The 21,582-nt window shown below is 37.6% G+C and overlaps 1 protein-coding gene across 1 annotated transcript in view; it reads right to left on the bottom strand.

The window, feature by feature from the left end:
• Positions 1 to 5,184: 5,184 nt before the first annotated feature.
• FCER1A (Fc epsilon receptor Ia) overlaps positions 5,185 to 21,582 on the bottom strand; it is a 28,646-nt gene continuing 12,248 nt past the window's right edge. The window contains exons 4-5 of the mRNA XM_020977749.2: positions 9,424 to 9,687; positions 5,185 to 5,617 (exon numbers count right to left, since the gene is read on the bottom strand). Coding sequence (XP_020833408.2) covers positions 5,289 to 5,617; positions 9,424 to 9,687 — 593 coding nt within the window. The 3' untranslated portion in view covers positions 5,185 to 5,288. The remainder of the gene's footprint in view (positions 5,618 to 9,423; positions 9,688 to 21,582) is intronic.

Genomic DNA, 21,582 nt, shown 5'->3' with positions numbered 1-21,582 from the left:
TAATCAATGACCTACATAAATTCCTATTTCTTTTATGAATTTAATTTCATTTTTAAAATTATTTTTGTGTTTTCTGTTACATATTCTTTTGGGAGTACTTTGGGATTTTTTATTTTCTAGGCATTAATTCATTTCCCTTTTTATTATATTTGTTAAGAAGAGTTGGTATTATCTTTGATAGTTTAGCATTCATCCTCACTTCCTGTTTTAGCATCCTCTCTGTTGATTTAATTTCTTGTGTTCTGGGCTTTTATTGAGGTGTTTTCCCCTGAAATATTTGGTATTCCTTTTTTTTTTTTTTTGCATTCTCTAATCACTAACTTTTTGATCACTCTCCTTTTCTGATGGGAGTATACCCCCAAAGCTGGGTTGAAAAGCTGCCTTGTTTCTTGCCCTGAGTATTCTCTGAGGGGACAAAAATGACCTCTGGTGGTCTTCAGTTTCCTCTCTTTCAAGTTTGACACAACTGACTATGTTGTCTAATTCCTATGTTGGCTATCCCTTGTTTCTCATAGCTAATCTGACCCAGCACCTGCCAAGTTCTGTGGGATGATGTATAAAGAGGAAGGGTATTCCAGGTAAATCCTTCAGAGCCTTGGGATTTCCCAGTCCATGCCTTGCCCTGATCAAAAGGTAGTATTCTTTCACTGTATGAAAATGAGAAGGCTTTTTGTTATATATCAAGTCACCAGGTAATTCACTCCAGAGGGAAACCTCATCAACGTAATGAGTGTGGGAATGATTTCCATCTAAGTAGATTTTTTTTTCTTTTGCTGTCTATCAAAAAAATCCATAGTGGAGAGTAAACTTCATATATTAAATAAGAAATGGCCTTCAATTACAAAAGTGATTTTATTTAATATCATAGTGAAAGAGTATGTAATTAACTACATGAATGTGATGGATCTGGGAAGCGTTTCAGCAAGAGATACAATCTTTGATTGAAAGTTAGTAATGGAAACTAGAAGAAAACCTTATAGTTGAAGGAATTTTCTCATTTTTTACTGTGGCTTTTCCAAACCCATTTGTTAATCCTCAAGTCCCTGGCCATTTCCCTCCATTATTAATCATATTTGCAACAGCTGATTTTGCCATAGCATTCTCAGGAAATTAAGGGTCTCTGCAACAGGTCCTTAATTCCACCTCTCACAAATTCTCAGAATCATTAACCACTTTGTTCTTCTTTTATTCATAGAAGAAAAGCTATGCCTGCTTCTTACTAAATCTATTTTTTCTTCTCCCTAGATCTCATTCCCACTTCCTTACTCTAGCAATCATTCCTTTTACCTGCTGACTCATTTGCATAGGGCTTTCCCTGCCATGCCATAGAAACCTCTTTACCTTGGAAACTTATTCCACCCCTGGACTATTTTTCACACTGGAAGTAGTCTGTGCTCCTCAGACTTCACCTTTTGGTTGACTGATTCCTCTCCATATCTTTAAATCGAGGAGAAAAACTTGGGCAAAATGCCTTCATGTCTCTCAAGGTTACAATGCTGAATCATCTCCATTAGACTTTATCTTGTCACCTTGCATGGTAACTTCTTGCCACCCTCTCCTTTTCAGCTCTCTTTTATATGCATTGTCTCCTCTCATTAGATAGAAGCTCCTTGAGGGCAAGGGCTGACTTTCCACTTTTTTTAAAAAATTCCCAGTGCTTAATAAAGTGCCAGGCACATAGTAAGTACATAATAAATGCTTGTTAAGTGATGGACTAATTTTAATTGTCTTCATTCTTTGCTTTAGTCACATATGACTGGCAGAATCTATTTCTGTTGTTCTTTGGAGAGGGGATGGGTTTTACCAGAATATCAGCAGTGGAGAGGGGTGCACCTAGGTGGCATAGTGGATAGAGTACAGGCCTAGAGTCAAGAAAACTCATCTTCTTGAGTTCAAATCTGGCCGCAGATATTTACTAGCTACGTGACCCTGGGCAAATTGTTGAACCCAATTTGCTTCAGCTTCTTCATCTGTAACATGAGCTGGAGAAGAAATGGCAAACCACTCTAGTATCTTTGCCAAGAAAACCCCAAATGGGGTCAGGAAGGATCAGACACAACTGAAAAATGACTAAATGACAATAACAGCAGAGGGGGGTGAGGCAGACAACAGGGATCCTAAAATATATATTAGTCAAAAACCCATTAGTTAACATATTCTCTTCTCTTGGGGTATGTGGAGACTGGGGTGGTGGAGTGAAGTTGCTAATTGAACACTTTACACTGGTTCAGAATTCTTTGTTTTAGAGGATTAGAAAGTTAAGGTATTTTAGAGAAAGTGACTAATTAGTCATCTTGCTGGTCATGTGATGCTATCTTATATGATTCTCAATTCAATTAACTTTTCCTTTATTAATTTAATCTCTATGCCATTAGGTGCATAGATGTTTAATGATTATTATTTCAGTGTCACTAATACCTTTACATCTTCTGTTTCTTTCTTTAATCATTTATGATGTTCCCTCGTTTGTCAGATACAAATGCTCCAACTCTAAGATCCGTATAGGTAACAAGTAGAATTTAAGCTTACTTTTTCTGACCATCAAATGCATTGTCATTTTCATTAGGCCATGTTTACCCTACATATTGTAATTTTCTGCATATTGTAATACATCTGTTATTTTTCATTTTTATAAAAAAAATCTCATGTAAATTAGACTGATTTTTAAAAAATACATGATGACTTTCTCTTAGTTGCTTGCGAATAATTTCCTGGTCATTGTGGTCTTGAAATTCTAAAATAATCCCAGGATCTCAGAGTTAGAAGGAACCTTAGAGGCCACCAAGTCCAACCTATACTAAAATAAGAATCTCCTTTAAGGCATACCAGCCAAGTGGTCATCTAGCTCCTGTTTGAAGACTTTCATTGAAGAGGGTCCCAAGGCATCTCATTCTACTTTTGGATAACTCTAATTCTTAGTGTGTGGGATGCCACTCAAATTAAAAAACAAAACACAGAGGTATCCGAGAAGAAATGGAAAGTTAACTTATTATAATTATTTCAAATCTCAAGATTTGGGTGTCCCTCCACCAGTATGTTATGATGAGGGGAGACAGACACAGAGACAAAGAAGCAGATTTAAATAGCCCTAATGGGTAAAGTCCCCTCCCACCAGCTGTCCATTAACTCAGCTCACAATCTCACACACGAGACTCTACCATAGAACAAAGGAAATAGTATACATCTCTATATTTCTTAGTTTGTTGATATAATGTCAAAGAAGCAATTAAAAATGTACAGTCAAGCTAGACTTTGTACTGTGGAGCCAGGCCACCATGACAGAAAGATAGTCTACAACTGTATTGGAAGGTCTGAGAGATTGAACAGACAATGGGAATAGATAATGGAGGGAACTGGAAGGTATCTGAGTAAGGTCCTTTCAAAGGGAGATAAGGGGAGTAGATAAGGAGCCTTTTAAGGGTTTTCTGGGGCCTGTAGACAAACAGGAGGAGTGAGGGGCAAAGGCGCATCAGAATAAGATTAAAAGGTAGGCTAAGGCTTAACAACTAGATAAATTTTAACTACTGATATATGGCACTAAAAAAAGAACTTACAGAAATCTATACTTAACCCTATCCTACCTCCTGAACTTATTACCAAATTTAGGATGGTCTTATCCCAAACCTTAATTACACTGAGAAGTCTTCACTGGGACATCCCATTCATTAGGAACCAAGTTTCCTAACACCAAGCCAAAATTTACTTCTTTGCAATTTATGTACATTATTCTTAGCTCTACCCCCTGGGAACAAACAGAACAAGGCCAATCCTCCTTCCACATGAAAGGCCATCAAATAACCCATCCTCTCTAAGTCTTGTCTTTTCCAAGGTAGATGATCTTTCAATCAATTGTCATATAGTATGAATTAGAAATCTTTCATCATTCAGATTGCCTTCCTTTGGATCAGGTTCATGTTCTCAATGTCCCTATTGCACTCAAGATTATACATTTGCTCTGCCTATAATGGAATAGAATGGGACTATTGTTTCTTTGGTCCTGGACTCCATGATTCCCTTTAATGCAATCTAAAAGGTTTTTTTTTTCCTATTGGGAGTCTTTTAAACTAGTGAAAGGAGGACTCATATAATTATAGACCTTATAACACAACCTTTTGAAATATATTTCTTTTTTGAATGGGTATCTAGAAGAGTTGGAGATTTAAAGTGTCAAAGTGTCAGACCTGGAGTCAGGAAGACTTGAGTTCAAATCTGGCCTCACACACTTACTAGCTGTGTGACCTTGGGCAAGTCATTTAACCCCATTTGCCTCAGTTTCCTCATCTGTAAAATGGGCTGGAGAAGGAAATGGCAAACCACTCCAGTATCTTTGGCAAGAAAACCCCAAATGGGGTCATAAAGAGTCAGATATGATTGAAAAGACTGAACAACAACATCTAGAAGAGTTACTGCCAATGATGGATAGATAGCAGGATTGTGGAAGGGAAAAGTTTCATTCTAAGGTTCCACAGAAGCCTCATCTCCCCTCAGGGTTAAGGATGAGAAGTGATGGCACAGAAGGAAAGTTGCTAACATATTGACACTAAAGAAAGGCTCTTGCAATTTTTTTTTAATTCTACCCTTCTATTTTACAGGCAAAGAAAATGAGGCCCATAAGGAGAAATACATTTGCTTGTGTTCACACATTTAGTAAGTGGTACATCTGGAACTAGAACCCAGGTCTCCTGAGTTCCAATGCAGTGCTTGAATCTCCAAGGTCATATACTTTTTTTTTGGGGGGGGGGGTTGTTGCTTGTTTTCCTTTTGTTGTGCTCCTACAAAGAAGAACAGCTATTCAAATGACTGACCTTTATTACTTCAGAACCTTCTTAGTGAATAAATCCATCTTTTTCTCTTTCTGCCGTGTCAGCTACTATAAAATCAAAATGTGCAACACACTTAAGAACTCAGAGAGAAATATCATTACTTTACATGATGATATAGCCTAGCACAACCATGTAACATTTCAGTTCACTTCAGCCAGTCATGTCCATGCTCTTCTTCACAATCAGCCTCTGGAGTGAGGGGAAAGAACAAGATACTGTCTATTTACTGAGATCAAGTAGAAAGAGGAAGGAAGCTTGGCAGAAGGGAAGACTTGGAAGATTCTGTGGGTGTATGTGTCAAGAACAAGGATAAAGAGGAAGGGCATAGACAGAAAGAGAAAGATGCAGACAATACTAGAGGTAGGAGGGACTTAAAAATTATTTACTTCCATTTCTCCATTTTACAGATGAAGAAAATGATTTCTGGAGCAACATGTCTGTTCTGTGGTCTTGAAGCTCTGTGGCTTATGCTGTGACATCAGATGCCAATGAAAATGGCATCAAGTCAGGATTAGGATCAGGCTCAGGATCAGGCCCAGGCTCAGGATCAGGCCCAGGATCAGGTTCAGGATCAGGTTCAGGTTCAGGTTCAGGTTCAGGATCAGCTTCATCATCGGACTTAGCCTTAGACTCATCATCAATACCAGCCTTTGCAGGGTATTTGGATGCCAAGATCCTCTCCTTTTCAATGAGGAAATGGAGTTGCTTCTGTGTCAAAACCAACAAGGCCGTGTCCACAACAAATAGAATTCCAATCATCAGCGGGATCAGGAATTGCATAAGGCTGATAGTACCTACAGAAAATTTGAGAGAGGCAGACAAATGAAACAGGCCTCTAGTCTAAAAATCAAAATTTGAAAATGATAATTGAATGAGACTCAGAATTTTCTGTCCCTCACTTTTAGTTCTACAGAGTCTTAAGATGAGTAGGAGGAATGAAGAACAGGAGGGAGGCACTCATGATGGTTGGGAGGTAATATGGATTCTCTTCCAATAAAACTCCTCCTCTCCATAAACTAGCCACTTTTTAAACCAAAAATTGGGAACCTGGGTTTCACAATCAATCAATCAACAAAAAGTTATTAAGACCTACTGTATTCTAGGCACCATCCTAAGCCCTGGGAAGGAAAAGACTGAAGTGAATCATCCCGTTCCTTTGAGAAGCTTATACTTTATCAGGAAAGATGAAGTAGGAGATGATACTAACATCTAGGGAGATAAGAAAAAGCCCCATGCTAAAGATGGGACTCAGGTATAGTCTTGAATGAGACTAAGGATTCTAAGGGGCAGAGGAGGACATTCAAGACATGGGAGAAAGCTAATACAAAGGCATGAAGAGGAAGAGCGAAAAAACAAAAAACCAAATTGATTTGACTGAAGGAAGCAGGAGGTGGAGTAATGTAGGAAAAGGGATAGGGGTAAAGCAATAAACGGCATTAAATGTCAAGCTGAGGAGTCTATATTTGGTCCTAGAAATAATAGAGAGACACCAGAGTTTATTGGGTAAATGGATGAAATGCCCAGATTTGTGATTTAAGAAAATCACTCAGGAAGTCATGGTGGGTAGGGGTGGGGATAGATTGGATTACACAGAGATAAGGAGGTAAGTCCAATGAGAAGGTTAATAATGCAATAATCTGGGTGAGAGATATTGAGTACCTGAGTTACGATGGGTTTCAGGAGAGAGGGGGAATATATGTAAGAAATCTTGTGTATAGAAATGATAAAATTTGGTAACTAATTTGACAACTACACATTAAAGAAACAAGGATATTCCAGGTTTCACATTTGGATGACTGGAAACATGGTGGTACCTTTGAAAGAAATATTAAAGTTGGATGAAGAGGATTGGGTTTGGAGGAACACTTGAGTTCCAATTTGGACATGTTGAATTTAAGATATCTGAGGGATATCTAGTTTGAAATCTCTAGTAGCCAGTTGGTAATCCCTAGGTGGAGCTCAGTATAGACAATAGGGCTGAACATAATAATCTAGGATTCATTTACAAAGAAATGGCAATTAAATCCATGGGAGCTTATGAGATCATCAAATGTGAGAATGTAGAGAAAAAAGAAAATGGGGCCCAGAGACAACTAGATCATTGAAGTACAGCTAGGAGGAATGATGAATACATTGAAATACATTTAGGGGGCATGATGTGGATACAACAATCCAGCAAAGGAGACTGAAAAGTAGCAGGATGGGAAAAAAGAGAGAATAATGTCACAGTATTGAGGAGAGGAGAAGTATTCAAGGGCAAAAGATGGCCAATAGAGCCAATTGATTTGCAAGGGGTAAGAAGAATGATGACTAGGAAAAGGTCATCAGATTTGACAATTAAGTGGCCATTGATAACTTTCAAGAGAGTGTTTTAATTTGAGACAATATTTGAAGCCAAATTATGAGGGCCTGAGAAATAAGTGAAAGGAAAGGAAGTGGAGGTACCAAATTTAGAAGACTTTCTCATGGAGTTTAGCTGAGAAGAGGAGAAAAGTTGCAGGAAAAAAAATAACTACAGGGTACGGTGGTATCTTGTAAAGGTTTTTAAGAATGGTTAAAACAGGCACATTTGTAGATATCAGGGAAGGAATATATAAATAGAGACAAGTTTAGAGAGAAGCAACAGAGTAATGATAAGAGCTAATATTTGGATGCTTTATATATCTTATTTTATCTTCAAATTAGCCCCATGAGGAACTTATCCTAAGTGTATAGATGGTTGAGAAAGAGAGTAAGTGACTTGCCTGAGGTCATGCAGGTAGGAAATGTCTGAGACAGGATGGATTTGAACTCAAGTATTACTGACTCCAAGTCCAACATTCTGTCCAATGTGCCTATTAGCAGCCTCAATCGTAGATGCAGTTTGTTGGGGAAGATGGAAGGGAATAGGATTAAGGACAATTGTGGCAGTGTTGACTTTTTCAAAGGGTAGGGCTACCTGATCGTCAGAGACAGGGAGTAAAGGAGGAGAGGATAGTGGGGGGAAGGTGAAGTTGATGGGGTCTGAGTTACACAATGAAGGGGAAGAGAGAGCTCACAATGAATGTGTCCTCTATTTTTTCAGTAAGATACAAATTCCTCATAAGAGGCTTGAGGATAGAAAAAATTTTGGAATGTCCATTCAGGGCAGTAGTAAAAAGAATAAGCCAGGGTTCAGCAAAAGGACTGTTTTGTTACAAAGGCCCAATAAAGATTAGATAACAAATTCATAGTAGACCCAGTCAACTCAGTTGTGTGACTTGATCCAACTCTATCCAGCAACATGCTAAGTAAGGGAAGAGAAAGATGAAGAGAGTAACCTAGGGCTGATGTTTGGCAAGGTGTGATTACCAATAGGAGTAGAAGCAAGGAATGGAGAATAAGTGATTGAGTAGTTAATTTAAGTGGTTAACTTGAGTGGCTAACTTGAGAGTCAAGATCCAGAGGGAATAAAGTAAAGCCAGTGCAGGAATGATGGCCTTGGAAAGAACTAATGAATATAAGGTCTGAAAGTTATGGTAAGGATGAAAATAACCTAAGTTCAGGGAGAGTAAATCATGGGAAAAGATGGACTAAGTGTTGGTTGTGATTTTATAGAGGAATTTCAGAGTTCTTGATCATAGAAGTGGAACTTGTATGGGTGATGGCAAGATCAAAGGTGTGACCAATCCTGATATGGACTAGACTCTATTCTACACCAACAAATCTAACAAACAAGTCTAACAAATCTTTTTACTAAAGGGATTTGTTCTGTGAAGTTTGGATTCAGTCAAAGGGACACACTTGAGGACCTAGAGGACCACATGTAGCCTTGAGGCCTCAGGTTTTCCACCCCTGAACTAGAGAAATAGATCATGAAAACTGGGTAGACAAAGGGGTATTTTTAAGAGACATTGAAAGTACATATTCTTTTTTCTTCAAATTGTGACTGTCCCACATAATCTAGGCTATGTGGCTTCCAAAATGACCCACTACTAACCTAAGGGGTTTTTACAAGGTAAGTTAGAAGTGACTAGGACTCCAAGATCTAAAGAAGAAATGGGCAGAGGAAATGGGTTAAGACTACTTAAAATAAGGGGCAGAACAATCCATTTAAAGTTAATTAGCTATTAATTGGCCTGTTGGTGGATTAATCAACAAATAACTCAGCCAAATATTTACTGGGTCCACACTATTTTAAAATAGGAAGGTTGGCATAGGTGACCATTAAGTTAGTTTCTAGCTCTAACATTATGTATGTTAGATTTTACGTACAAGGCACTAGTCTCAATAAACCTCGAATTTGGTGTGGATAATGTCCGCAAAACAGATCAGAATAATGCCCAAAGTGCTAGGTAGAGTTTCTAGGGGCTCCTTTAGCTTCCTGAGAAAATGTAACAAGGGTAAATTTCCCCGTAGATATTAGAATTAACACAAATTGCCTTCTGGGAGAGGCCTGTTCTGCTTCCTTTCCACCCTCTGTCTCCACTGACACTCCACTCTTGCCACCCAAATAGTGACTTCGAATGTCAATTCAGATCTTTACTCCCTGAAGTTTGAGATACCCTTCTGAATCCTAGAGTCTTTTATTAGCTATTTTTCTGGGCCCTGATTATAAAGAGTTCCTTACTTTGATGCTTACCTTTTTCAGCTTTGAAATCAAGATAGAGACTCTCTGAAGTGTAGATTATGTCCCGTCGTTTGCCAGTGCAGTGGTAGTAGCCTTTATTGTTTCTTGTAACAAAAGGAATGGAGAAGTTGTGGTTCTCATACCAGTATTTGAGAGGTTTATTATTATGGTAGAAAATCACCTTGTAGATAGGTTGGTTCTTCCAACTATGGCAACTCAGAAGTAAGGGTTCTCCCTCTTTTATGATCGTAAGTGAGGCTTGGAGAAGCAGCCAGTCTGAAAGCAGCATTGGAAAAAACCTCAGGGGCTTTTCTGTAGTTTTGACATACCCTCCCTCTCCCTGCAGTATTGGAAGAATGGAAAGGTTGGGGGAGATGGGGACAGAGTAGAATCTTTGATTTTTCTTCCAGAGATACAACTAAACCAGTCCTTTTAAACTTTTTAGTACAATGGATCTTTTTGGCCCTGTGGTGAATCCTAGGGAACCCTCCTTTCAACCTCTCTTCAGAATTAAAAAAAAACATTACTATTAAAAAACTTTGATCTATGGATTCTTTAGTCTGGGTCAGGACCTATATCTTGAGCCCATTTTAACCGTTTCTCCCCCAAGCTAAGCTACAGATTATTCAGGCACACCAAGCCCTCACTGGGAGTCTCAACTTGTGGGAAAGTCTATTTTATCCTCTTCTATTCATCCATGAGTATTTCATAATTCCTCCCTTCTTCCTTTTTATAGTCTATTCAAAGTACAGGACCATGATTAGACAACCATCCACACTGGGACACTCTTTCCTGGTCACCACCAACACATGTTCTACTTCCAGCCCAAATCCCACAGCTAATCATCATGTGCAGTAATCCCTGTGGAGATGTGACCTGGCATTTGCTCTCAGGATGCTGGAATTCCTGCTTCTTTAGCAACCGCAGTTACCAAAGACCCAGAAAATAAAGTTCAGCTCTTGGCATTGTCAAACGGTTCAATGTCAGAAATGGATATGATTTTCAGTAGAAATGACATCAGAGAATATGCATTACCATCTGTTTTGCCTTTGCATCGTATGTATCATGGGACCTTGCCATATGATTTGCTGCTGAAACCTTCTGTTTGTTATCATACCCATTAGAATGTAAGTTCCTTTCACTATTAGACAAAAACTTCTGGGAAAACTGGAAAACAATATGGCAGAAACTAGCTATAAACCTATAGTGTCTTATACTATATAGCAAGAGAAAGTCAAAATGGGTGCATGATTTAGACATAAAGGTTGGTACCGTAAGCAAATTAGGAGAACAAGGAATAGTTTACCTGCCAGGTTTGTGGAGAAAGGAAGAATCTGTGACCAATCAAGAAACAGATAGCATTATGAAATATAAAATGGATTATTTTGATTACATTAAATTAAAAAGGGTTTGCACAACCAAAATCAATGCAGCTAATATTAGAAGGAAAGTAGAAAATGGAGAAACAATCTTTATAGCAAATATTTCTGATAAAGGCCTCATTTCTCAAATATATAGATAACTGAGTCAAATATATAAGAATGCAAGTCATTCCCCAATTGATAAATGGTCAAAGGATGTAAGTAGACAGTTTTCAGATGAAGAAATCAAAGTTAGTTATAGTCATATGAAGAAATGCTCTAAATCACTACTGATTAGAGAAATTCAAATTAAAACTCTGAGGTACCACCTCACATCTATCAGGTTGGCTAATATGACAAAAAAGGAAAATGATGAATGTTGGAGAGGATATGGGGAAAAGTGGTACACTAATACACTATTGGTGGAGTTGTGAACTGATCCAATGATTCTGGAGAGCAATTTGGAACTGTGTCCAAAAAGCAATCAAACTATGCATACACTTTGATCCAGCAATACCACAACTATATCTGTATCCCAAAGAGATCACAAAAAGTGGAAAAGAACCTACTTGGACAAAACTATGTATAGCAACTCTTTTTGTAGTGGCAAAGAATTGGAAATTGAGGGAGTATCTATCAGTTAGAGGATGGCTGAACAAGTTGTGGTATATGAATGTAATGGAATACTATTGTGCCATAAGAAATGATGAGTAGACAGATTTCAGAAAAACCTGGAAAGGCTTACATGAACAGATGCAAAGTGAAGTGAGCAGAGCCATAGAAACATTATATACAGTATTAGCAACATTGTGTGATGATCAACTATGAACAACTTAGCTCTTCACAGCAATACAATGATTCAAGACAATTCCAAAAGACTCATGATGGAAAATGTTATCCACATCCAGAGAAAGAACTGATGGAGTCTGAATGCAGATCAAAACACAGTATTTTCACTTTTTTTTTTTACGGTTCTTTTCTTTTGGCTGGTTTCTTTTACAACCTGACTGATATGGAATTATGTTTTACATGATTGCATATACATAGCCTATTTAAATTGCTAACCATCTAAGGGAGAGAGTGAGATAATTTGGAACTCAAAATTTCAAAAAATGAAAGTTAAAAATTGTATTTATATGTAATTGGAAAAAATACTATTAAAAAAGAATTTTGAATTCCTTGACAGCAAGATTGTCTCACTTATCTATTTGCATTCTTAGTGCTTATAACCACGCTTTGCTTATACTAATTAATTAATGCTTTTTCATTCATTTATTCATTCATTCACTCATTCTTTCATTGCTAGGACAAGGGGTGGGAATACAAGGATGAGTCTTATTATATAAACTCCTTAAGAGCAGGGCCTGTTTTTACCTTTCTTTACTCAAATTTTGAAACTTTTTATGTTCATGGCACATAGTAAACCCTTAATAAATGCTTATTGCTTGAAACTTGTAGAGACTAGTGACATCTCAGATAATGGCAGAACTGCATCATGTTGAAGTTGGAAGAGACTTCACAGTTGAAACTGCATTGGAACAAACACTTCCCCCATGATATACCCAACCGGTTGTCATCTGATCTTTGACTAAAGACTTCTAAGTGCCTCCTGAGATAGCATTGGGATACCTATAATTTTTAAGAAATTTTTTCTTATATGAAGCTTCACTATTCCTCTTTCACCTTCATTTCTATTATTTTTTATTACTTTATTTTGATTTATCAACAATCACTTCCATATGCTTTTGAGTTGAAATTTTTTTCTCCCCCTTTCTCCCCTCCACCCTCCCTAAGACGGCACACAATATGATATAGGCTTTACATTTACATACCCATTAAACATATTTTCACATTAGTGAAGTTGTAAGTAAAATTAAAATCAATAGGAGGAACCATCAGAAAGATGAAACAAAACTCAACAGAAGGTAAAAATAAGTGATAGCTATTCAACTTCCATAGTTCTTTCTTTGGATGTGGACAGCATTTTCCATCACGAGGCCTCTGGAGATGTCTTAGATCATTGTAATGCTGAGAAGGATTCAGTTTAACAATATTAGTCAATGCATAACATGGCTGTTATTGTGTACAAAGTCCTCTTTGTTCTTCTCACTTCACTCAGCATCAGACCATGTAAGTTTTTCTGAAGTCAGCCTGTCCATCATTTCTTATAGCACAACAGTATTCCATTACATTCATATACCACAACTTGCTCAGCCATTCCCCAATGGATGGGCATCCTCTCAATTTCCAATTCTTTGCCACCACAAAAAGAGCTGCTATGAATATTTTTGTACATGTGGGTCCTTTTCCCATTTGTTTGATCTCTTTGGGATATAGCCCTAGAAGTGCTATTGCTGGATCAAAGGGTATGCACATTTTTGTAGCCCTTTGGGCATAGTTCCAAATTGTTCTCCAAAATGGTTGGATCATTTCACAACTCCACCAACAATGTATTAGTGTTCCAATTTTCCCACATCTTCTCCAACATTTATCATTTTCCTGTTTTGTCATGTTGGCCAATCTGATAGGTGTGATGTGGTACCTCAGAGTTGTTTTGATTTGCATTTCTCTAATCAATAATGATTTAGAGCATTTTTTCATATGACTATAGATGGCTTTAATTTCTTCATCTGAGAACTGTCTGTTCATATCCTTTGACCATTTATCAATTGGGGAATGGCTTTGTTCTTATAAATTTGTCTTAATTCTCTATATATTTTAGAAATGAGGCCTTTATCAGAGAGACTGGTTGTAAAAATTCTTTCCCAATTTTCTACCTTCCTTCTAATCTTAGTTGCATTGGCTTTGTTTGTGCAAAAACTTTTCAATTTAATGTAATCAAAATTATCCATTTTGCTTTTCATAATGTTCTCTATCTCCTGTTTGGTCATGAATTCTTCTGTTCTCCATAGATCTGATAGGTAAACTATTCCTTGTTCTCCCAGTTTACTTATGGTATCAGCCTTTATATCTAAGTCATGAACCCATTTTGACTTTATTTTGGTATATGGTGTGAGATTTGGGTCTATGCCTAGTTTCTGCCATACTCTTTTCCAGTTTTCCCAGCAGTTTTTTTCAAAGAGTGGGTTCTTATCCCAGAAGCTGGGGTCTTTGGGTTTATCAAATAATAGATTACTATAGTCATTGACTACTGTGTCTTGCATATTTAACCTATTCCACTGATCCACCTCCCTATTTCTTAGCCAGTACCAAGCAGTTTTGATGATTGCTGCTTTATAATACAATTTAAGATCTGGAATTGCTAGGCCACCTTCCCCTGCATTTCTTTTCATTAGTTCCTTTGATATTCTGGACCTTTTGTTTTTCCAAATGAATCTTGTTATTATTTTTTCTAACTCTATAAAATAATTTTTTGGTAGTTTGATTGGTATGGCACTGAATAAGTAAATTAGCTTAGGTAGGATTGTCATTTTTATTATATTAGCTCGGCCTACCCATGAGCAACTGATGTTTTTCCAATTATTTAGATCTGATTTTATTTGTGTGAAAAGTGTTTTGTAATTGTGTTCATAGAGTTCCTGGGTTTGTTTCAGGAGGTAGACTCCTAAATATTTTATAATGTCTACAGTAAGTTTAAATGGGATTTCTCTTTCTATCTCTTGCTGTTGGGCTTTGTTGGTAATATATAGAAATGCTGATGATTTATGTGGGTTTATTTTATAGCCTGCAACTTTGCTAAAGTTGTTTATTATTTCAAGTAGTTTTTTACTTGATTCTCTAGGATTCTCTAAGTATATCATCATGTCATCTGCAAAGAGTGATAGCTTTGTTTCTTCTTTGCCTATTCTAATGCCTTCAATTTCTTTTTCTTCTCTTATTGCTAAAGCTAAGGTTTCCAGTACAATATTGAATAACAGTGGTGATAATGGACATCCTTGTTTCACCCCCGATCTTATTGGAAATGCTTCTAGCCTGTCCCCATTACATATAATGCTTGCTGAAGGTTTTAGATAGATGCTATTTATTATTTTAAGGAAGACTCCATTTATACCTATGCTTTCTAGTGTTTTTAATAGGAATGGGTGTTGTATTTTATCAAAAGCTTTTTCTGCATCTATTGAGATGATCATGTGGTTTCTGTTGGTTTTGGTGTTGATATGCTCAATGATGCTGATAGTTTTCCTAATATTGAACCAACCCTGCATTCCTGGTATAAATCCTACCTGGTCATAGTGTATTATTCTTGTGATAAGTTGCTGCAATCTACTTGCTAGTATTTTGTTTAAAATTTTTGCATCTATATTCATTAGAGAAATTGGTCTATAATTTTCTTTCTCTATTTTGACTCTTCCTGGTTTAGGTATCAACACCATATTTGTATCATAAAAAGAATTTGGTAAGACTCCTTCTTCACCTATTTTCCCAAATAGTCTATATAGTATTGGAATTAATTGTTCTTTAAATGTTTGATAGAATTCGCATGTAAATCCATCTGGCCCTGGAGATTTTTTCCTAGGGAGTTCATCAATGGCTTGTTCAATTTTTTTTCTGAGATGGGGTTATTTAAGTATTTTACTTCCTCTTCGGTTAATCTGGGCAATTTATATTTTTGTAAATATGTATCCATTTCACTAAGATTGTCAAATTTGTTGGCATATAGTTGGGCAAAATAATTCCTAATTATTGTTTTAATTTCCTCTTCCTTGGTGGTAGCTTCACCCTTTTCATTCTTGATACTAGTAATTTGGTTTTCTTCTTTCTTTTTTTTAATTAAATTAACCAAAGGCTTATCTATTTTATTGGTTTTTTTCATAAAACCAGCTCTTAGTTTTATTTATTAGTTCAATAGTTTTCTTAATTTCAATTTTATTAATTTTTCCTTTGGTTTTCAATATTTCTAATTTGGTGTTTAGTTGAGGATTTTTAATTTGTTCTTTTTCTAGTTTTTTTAGTTGTATGCCCAATTCATTAATCTCCTCTTTTTCTATTTTATTTATGTAAGCATTTAGAGATATAAAACTTCCCCTAAGAACTGCTTTCGCTGCATCCCATAGGTTTTGGTATGTTGTCTCATTATTGTCATTCTCTTGAATGAAATTATTGATTGTTTCTATGATTTGTTGTTTGACCCAATCATTTTTTAGGATTAGATTATTTAGTTTCCAATTATTTTTTAGTCTATCTTTCCATGGCCCTTTATTACATATAATTTTTATTGCATCATGATCTGAAAAGGATGCATTTAATATTTCTGCCTTTCTGCATTGGATTGTGAGTTTTTATGCCCTAGTACATGGTCAATTTTTGTGTATGTGCCATGTGCTGTCAAGAAAAAAGTATATTCCTTTCTATCCCCATTCAGTTTTCTCCAGAGGTCTATCATACCTAACTTTTCTAATGTTCTATTCACCTCCTTAACTTCTTTCTTGTTTATTTTGTGGTTAGACTTATCTAGTGCTGAGAGGGGGAGGTTCAGGTCCCCCACTAGTATAGTTTTGCTGTCTATTTCTTCCTGTAACTCCCTGAACTTCTCCTGTAAGAATTTGGATGCTATACCATTTGGTGCATATATGTTTAGTAATGATATTACTTCATTGTCTACGGTGCCTTTTAGCAGAATGTAGTTTCCTTCCTTATCTCTTTTGACTAGATCTATTTTTGCTTTTGCTTTGTCTGAGATCAGGATTGCTACCCCTGCTTTTTTCACTTCATCTGACACATAATATATTCTGCTCCAGCCTTTTACCTTTACCCTGTATGTGTCACTCTTTTTCAAATGTGTTTCCTGTAAACAACATATTGTAGGATTATGGTTTTCAATCCATTCTGCAATCCGTTTCCATTTTATGGGAGAGTTCATCCCATTCACATTCACAGTTATGATTACTATCTGTGTCTTTTTCTCCATCCTTTTTCCCCCCTATTTATGCTTTTCTTTCTCCTTTTTCCTTTCTCCCCTTCACTAGTGTTTTGCTTTGGACCACCGTGTCCTTCACTCCCTTCCCCCTTTTATTATCCCTTTCCCTTTTCTTACCCTTTAGTCTTACTGCTGCTTTCCTCCCTTCTTTTCCCCCCTTCCTTTTCTTTCCCTCCTCCCTTTTCTTTCCCCTTTCCCTCCTACTGCCTATAGGGCAAGTTAGATTTCTATACCTATCTGATTATATTATGCCCTTCTTGAGCCAAATCTGATGAGAGTAAGGTTCAAACAATGCTCCCCCCCTTCTTTCATCTGCTGTGATAGGATTTTGTGTCTTTTCCTGTAATGTAATTTACCCTTGTCTGCCTCCTCCTTTCTCAGTACATTTTCTAAGATCAGATTGATCCACTTATTTGGATCCATTTAACCCACTTGATTAAATTTTTTTTTATCATTATATCAAACTCAACTAGTATCCACCCTCTTAATGTATACTCCTTTAACAAGGTGTAATAACAATACAGTTCTCAAGGGTTGCAAGTCTCATATTCCCTTGTAGGGGTTTAAACACCCCCCCCCTTATTAACAACATATTGTATCCTTCTGTCCCATTTACCTTTTTAAGTCCTTGATTCCTGTACTTGAAGATCAATTTTTTTGCTGAGCTCTGGTCTTTTTATCAGGAAAGTTTGGAAGTCTATTTTGTTAAATTTCACCTTCATTTCTAAACTCTCACTTCTGGAGCTAAGCACATACATCTAACTCCTCTTCTCCCTGAAAGCCCGTTGCTGTTGTTGTTTGTCCTTCCTTCTGAAAGAGAACCATGACATCAGGGAGATGATGCCATGACTTGTAAATGAATTGTATTTAAGTGATGGAGGGCAGTGCAAAGTCACCAGCCTCACTTTCTCCTCCAGAGCCATCTGGGTCCACCTGATCAGGATGACTGGAGATGGCCCTGGATGCAATGGGAGGCCTTGGCCTTTTTAAGCTAAGGTCTTTAACAGGTTTCTGTTTGACTGAGCAATGCCCATTTAGTGATTAAGGCTAGGTAAGAAATGAAGGAGAGGGGGCAGCTAGGTGGTGCAGTGGGTAGAGCACCAGCCCTGAATTCAGGAGTACCTGAGTTCGAGTCTGGCTCAGACACATAACACTTACTAGCTGTGTGACCCTGTACAAGTCACATAACCCCATTACCTAGCCAAAAATAAGAGAGAGAAATGAAGGAGAGAATGGCCTCTTTTGCCTATTAAAAAAAATCATTCTGGGAGTGGTTTCTGGCCAAAACAGAAACAACTGCTATTTACATTCACTTTGAGCCAATCAGCGTCCAAACAATGACCAAGCAGCGCTTGGCCTGGGACCTATTGTTGGCCAATCAATGAGAGCAAGAGTGGTTTGAATTTAAGGCATGGTCCTTAAGAAGAAAAAAAAAGCCTGAAACCCAAAGACTCCAGCTTCTGGGATAAGAACTCACTATTTAACAAAAAATTGCTGGGAAAACTGGAAAATAGCATGGCAAAAACTAGGCATAGACCAACATCTTCACCATATACCGACAGAAAGTCAAAATGGATACACAATTTAGACATAAAGGCTGATACTATAAGCAAACTAGGAGAGCAAGGAATAGTTTACCTGTAAGATTTATGAATGGAAGAATTTATGACCAAATTAGAGATAGAAAACATTGTGAAATGAAAAATGGATAATTTTGATTATATTAAATCAAAAAGTTTTTGCACAAAGCCAATGCAACCAAGATTAGAAGGAAACAGAAGGCTGGAAAACAAGTTTTACAACCAGCGTCTCTAGCAAAGGCCTCATTTGTCAAATATAAAGAGAACTGAGTTAAATTTATAAGAATACAAGCCACTTCCCAATTGATAAATGGTCAAAGGATATGAACAGGCAGTTTTCAGATGAAGAAATTAAAGCTATCTACAGTTATATGAAAAAAAAATGCTCTAAATCATTATTGATTAGATAAATGCAAATAAAAATAACTCTGAGGTACCACATCACACCTATCAGATCAGCTAACATGAAAAAACAGGAAAATGATAAGTGTTAGACAAGATGTGGGAAAATTGGTACACTAATGCACTGTTGGTGGAATTGTGAACTGATCCAAAGATTCTGGACAGCAATTCAGAACTATGACCAAAGGACTATTAAAATGTGTGTACCTTTTGACCCTGCATTATCATTTCAAGATCTGTATCCCAAAGATATTATATAAATGGGAAAAGGACCTACATCTAGAAAAATATTATAGCAGCTCTTTTTGTGGTGGCCAAGAATAGGAAATTGAGGGGATGTCCGTCAATTGGTGAATGGCTGAACAAGTTGTGCTGCATGAATAGAATAGAATACTACTGTTCCATAAGAAATAATGAGCAAGCAGACTTCAGAAAAACCTGGAAAGACTTACGTGAACTGATGCAAAGTAAAGTGAGCAGAAACCAGAAGAACATTGTACATAGTAACAGTAACATTGTGTGATGACTGACTTTGATAGACTTAGGTCTTCTCAGCAAAGCAAGGATCTAAGACAACTCCAAAAAGACTCATCATGGAAAATGCTATCTGCATCCAGAATAAGAACTATGAAGTCTGAATGCATATTGAAGCATACTATTTTCTCTCTCTCTCTCTCTCTTTTTGTTTCTTCTTTCTTGTGGTTCCTCCCATTGGTTTTAATCCTTCTTTATAACATGATTAATGTGAATATATTTTTAATATGAATGTATATATAGAGCCTGTATCAGATTGCATTCTGTTTCAGGGTGGAGGGTGAGAAGGAGAGAAAATTAAAAACTCGAAATCCTATGGAAGTGAATGTTGAAAACTAAAACTCAATTAATTAATAAAAATAGCAAAAGAAAAAACACAAAAAAGAAGAAAAAAATTTAGCCCATAAAGCCCAGGATATCTTGTGAGGTGTCAGAGATTAAAATTTACATTTCTTTGGGCAGAACACCTTCAGGTAAAGGTATGATACCCTATCTGGACAGAGGGAAGGGAAGGGAAGGGAAGGGAAGGGAAGGGAAGGGAAGGGAAGAGAAGGGAAGGGAAGGGGAGGGGAAGGGAAGGGGAGGGGAGGGGAGGGGAGGGAGGGGAGGGGAGGGAGGGGAGGGGAGGGAAGGGAAGGGAAGGGGAGGGGAGGGGAGGGGAAGGGGAGGGGAGGGGAGGAGGGAGGGGAGGGGAGGGGAGGGGAGGGGAAGGAGGGAGGGGAGGGAGGGAGGGAACGGAAGGGGAGGGGAGGGAACGGAAGGGGAGGGGAGGGAGGGAACGGAAGGGGAGGGGAGGGAACGGAAGGGGAGGGGAGGGAACGGAAGGGGAGGGGAGGGAACAGAAGGGGAGGGGAGGGGAGGGGAAGGAAGGAAGGAGGGAAGTAGGGAGGAAGGAAGAATGAGAAATAGAAAGGAGCTGTGTAGCCCAATTGACCAGTTCCAGTTGGGTCCCCAGTGGGGCAGCTCCTACTACTACTCACAAAGGTTATTGCTTATCCATTGTTCTGGAAGAGGACAATGACAAAGCCATGACATGCAAGTGAATTGGATTTAAGTGAGGGTGGGCTGTGCAAAGTCACCAGCCTTACTTTCTCCTCTGAAAGCCTATCAAATGTTTGAATATAACTATCATGTCTCCCTTAATTCTTCCCTTTTCCTTGCTAAATATCCCCAGTTCCTTCAACTGATCCTCACAGAGCATGGTCTCAAGATCCTTCACTGTTCAGGTTGCTATCTTCTGGGCAATAGTCAGTTTAACCAGTTACTTCCCAAAGAGAGAGAGCTCAGAACCAAACAGATGTGGTTTGACCAGAGCAGATTTCAATGGGGTTATCACTTATCTAAGGCTGGAAACAATATCTTTTTTAATGCAGCCTATTTTAGTTGTCATACTGAGGTTATTGAGATTATTTTTTTGACTCAAATTGAAAATGCAGTCTCCTCCCCTAATTCCAGCATCCTTTCTAAACATGCGCGCACACACACACACACACACACACACACACACACACACGAGTAGTCATTTTGAATCTTGTCTTTTGAATCTTGTAGAGTTGAGTTTTTAATTCAACTCTGAGGGTTTACGTTTATCCCTATTTAATTTGATCATAGTAGAGCAGAGGATAATAGATTTAGAGCTGGAAGGCACATCTGAGGCCCTCTAGGCCAACACTCTCATCTTCCAGATGAGGAAACTCAGGTATAGAGGAGCTATCACTTGAGTAAGAGAATGCAGGTAATAAGTGTCAAGGCGAGCTTTGAAATGAAGTCCCTTAACTTCAAGCAGAGAGCTTTCTCTTACACCATTTTGATTGCCCAAAACTTAATCCGGTCAAGATTTTTTTGGATCTTAACTCTATTCAACTATCTTTCCAGCTTGGTGCCATCTGCAACTTTGATATGCTTTCCATCTGAGTCTTTAGCAAAGACTATGATAAATGCTAGCCTCAGTTTCCTCATCTGAAATATGGGGATACTAATAACATTTACTTCACAGAGTAATTGCTAAGGATCAAATGAGATAATACATACAAAGCATTTTGTAAATCCTAAAGCATTATATAAGTGATAATACTCCTCCTCCCACTCTTATTCTTATTGTTATTATGTGGAGACTGTCTTTCCACATTAGTGATTACAATGTGCCAGGCATTGTTGCAATCAATTGGCCATTCCTCCAGTTCCTAATCTACCTAATAGTATTATTATAACTCACATTTCTTTGCTTTATTCACAAAAATAGTATGAGATAGGCTGCCACATGCCTTATTAAAATCTTGATGAATTCTATAGAAAGCTTTTGGTTGTTCAACCATTTTTTTAGCTCTGTCAAAAAAAAAGTAATGAGGTTAGTTGAGCATGAGCTATTCTAGATATAGATCTGCTGACAACATGACTCTAGGTGCTCCTACCCCAA

The sequence above is a fragment of the Phascolarctos cinereus genome, unplaced genomic scaffold (assembly GCF_003287225.1).
Source record: "Phascolarctos cinereus isolate Bilbo 61053 unplaced genomic scaffold, phaCin_HiC Scaffold_5;HRSCAF=322, whole genome shotgun sequence".
Lineage (NCBI taxonomy): Eukaryota > Metazoa > Chordata > Mammalia > Diprotodontia > Phascolarctidae > Phascolarctos > Phascolarctos cinereus.
Note: the sequence above shows the minus strand (reverse complement) of the source record. Positions and strands in the feature narration are given on the sequence as shown.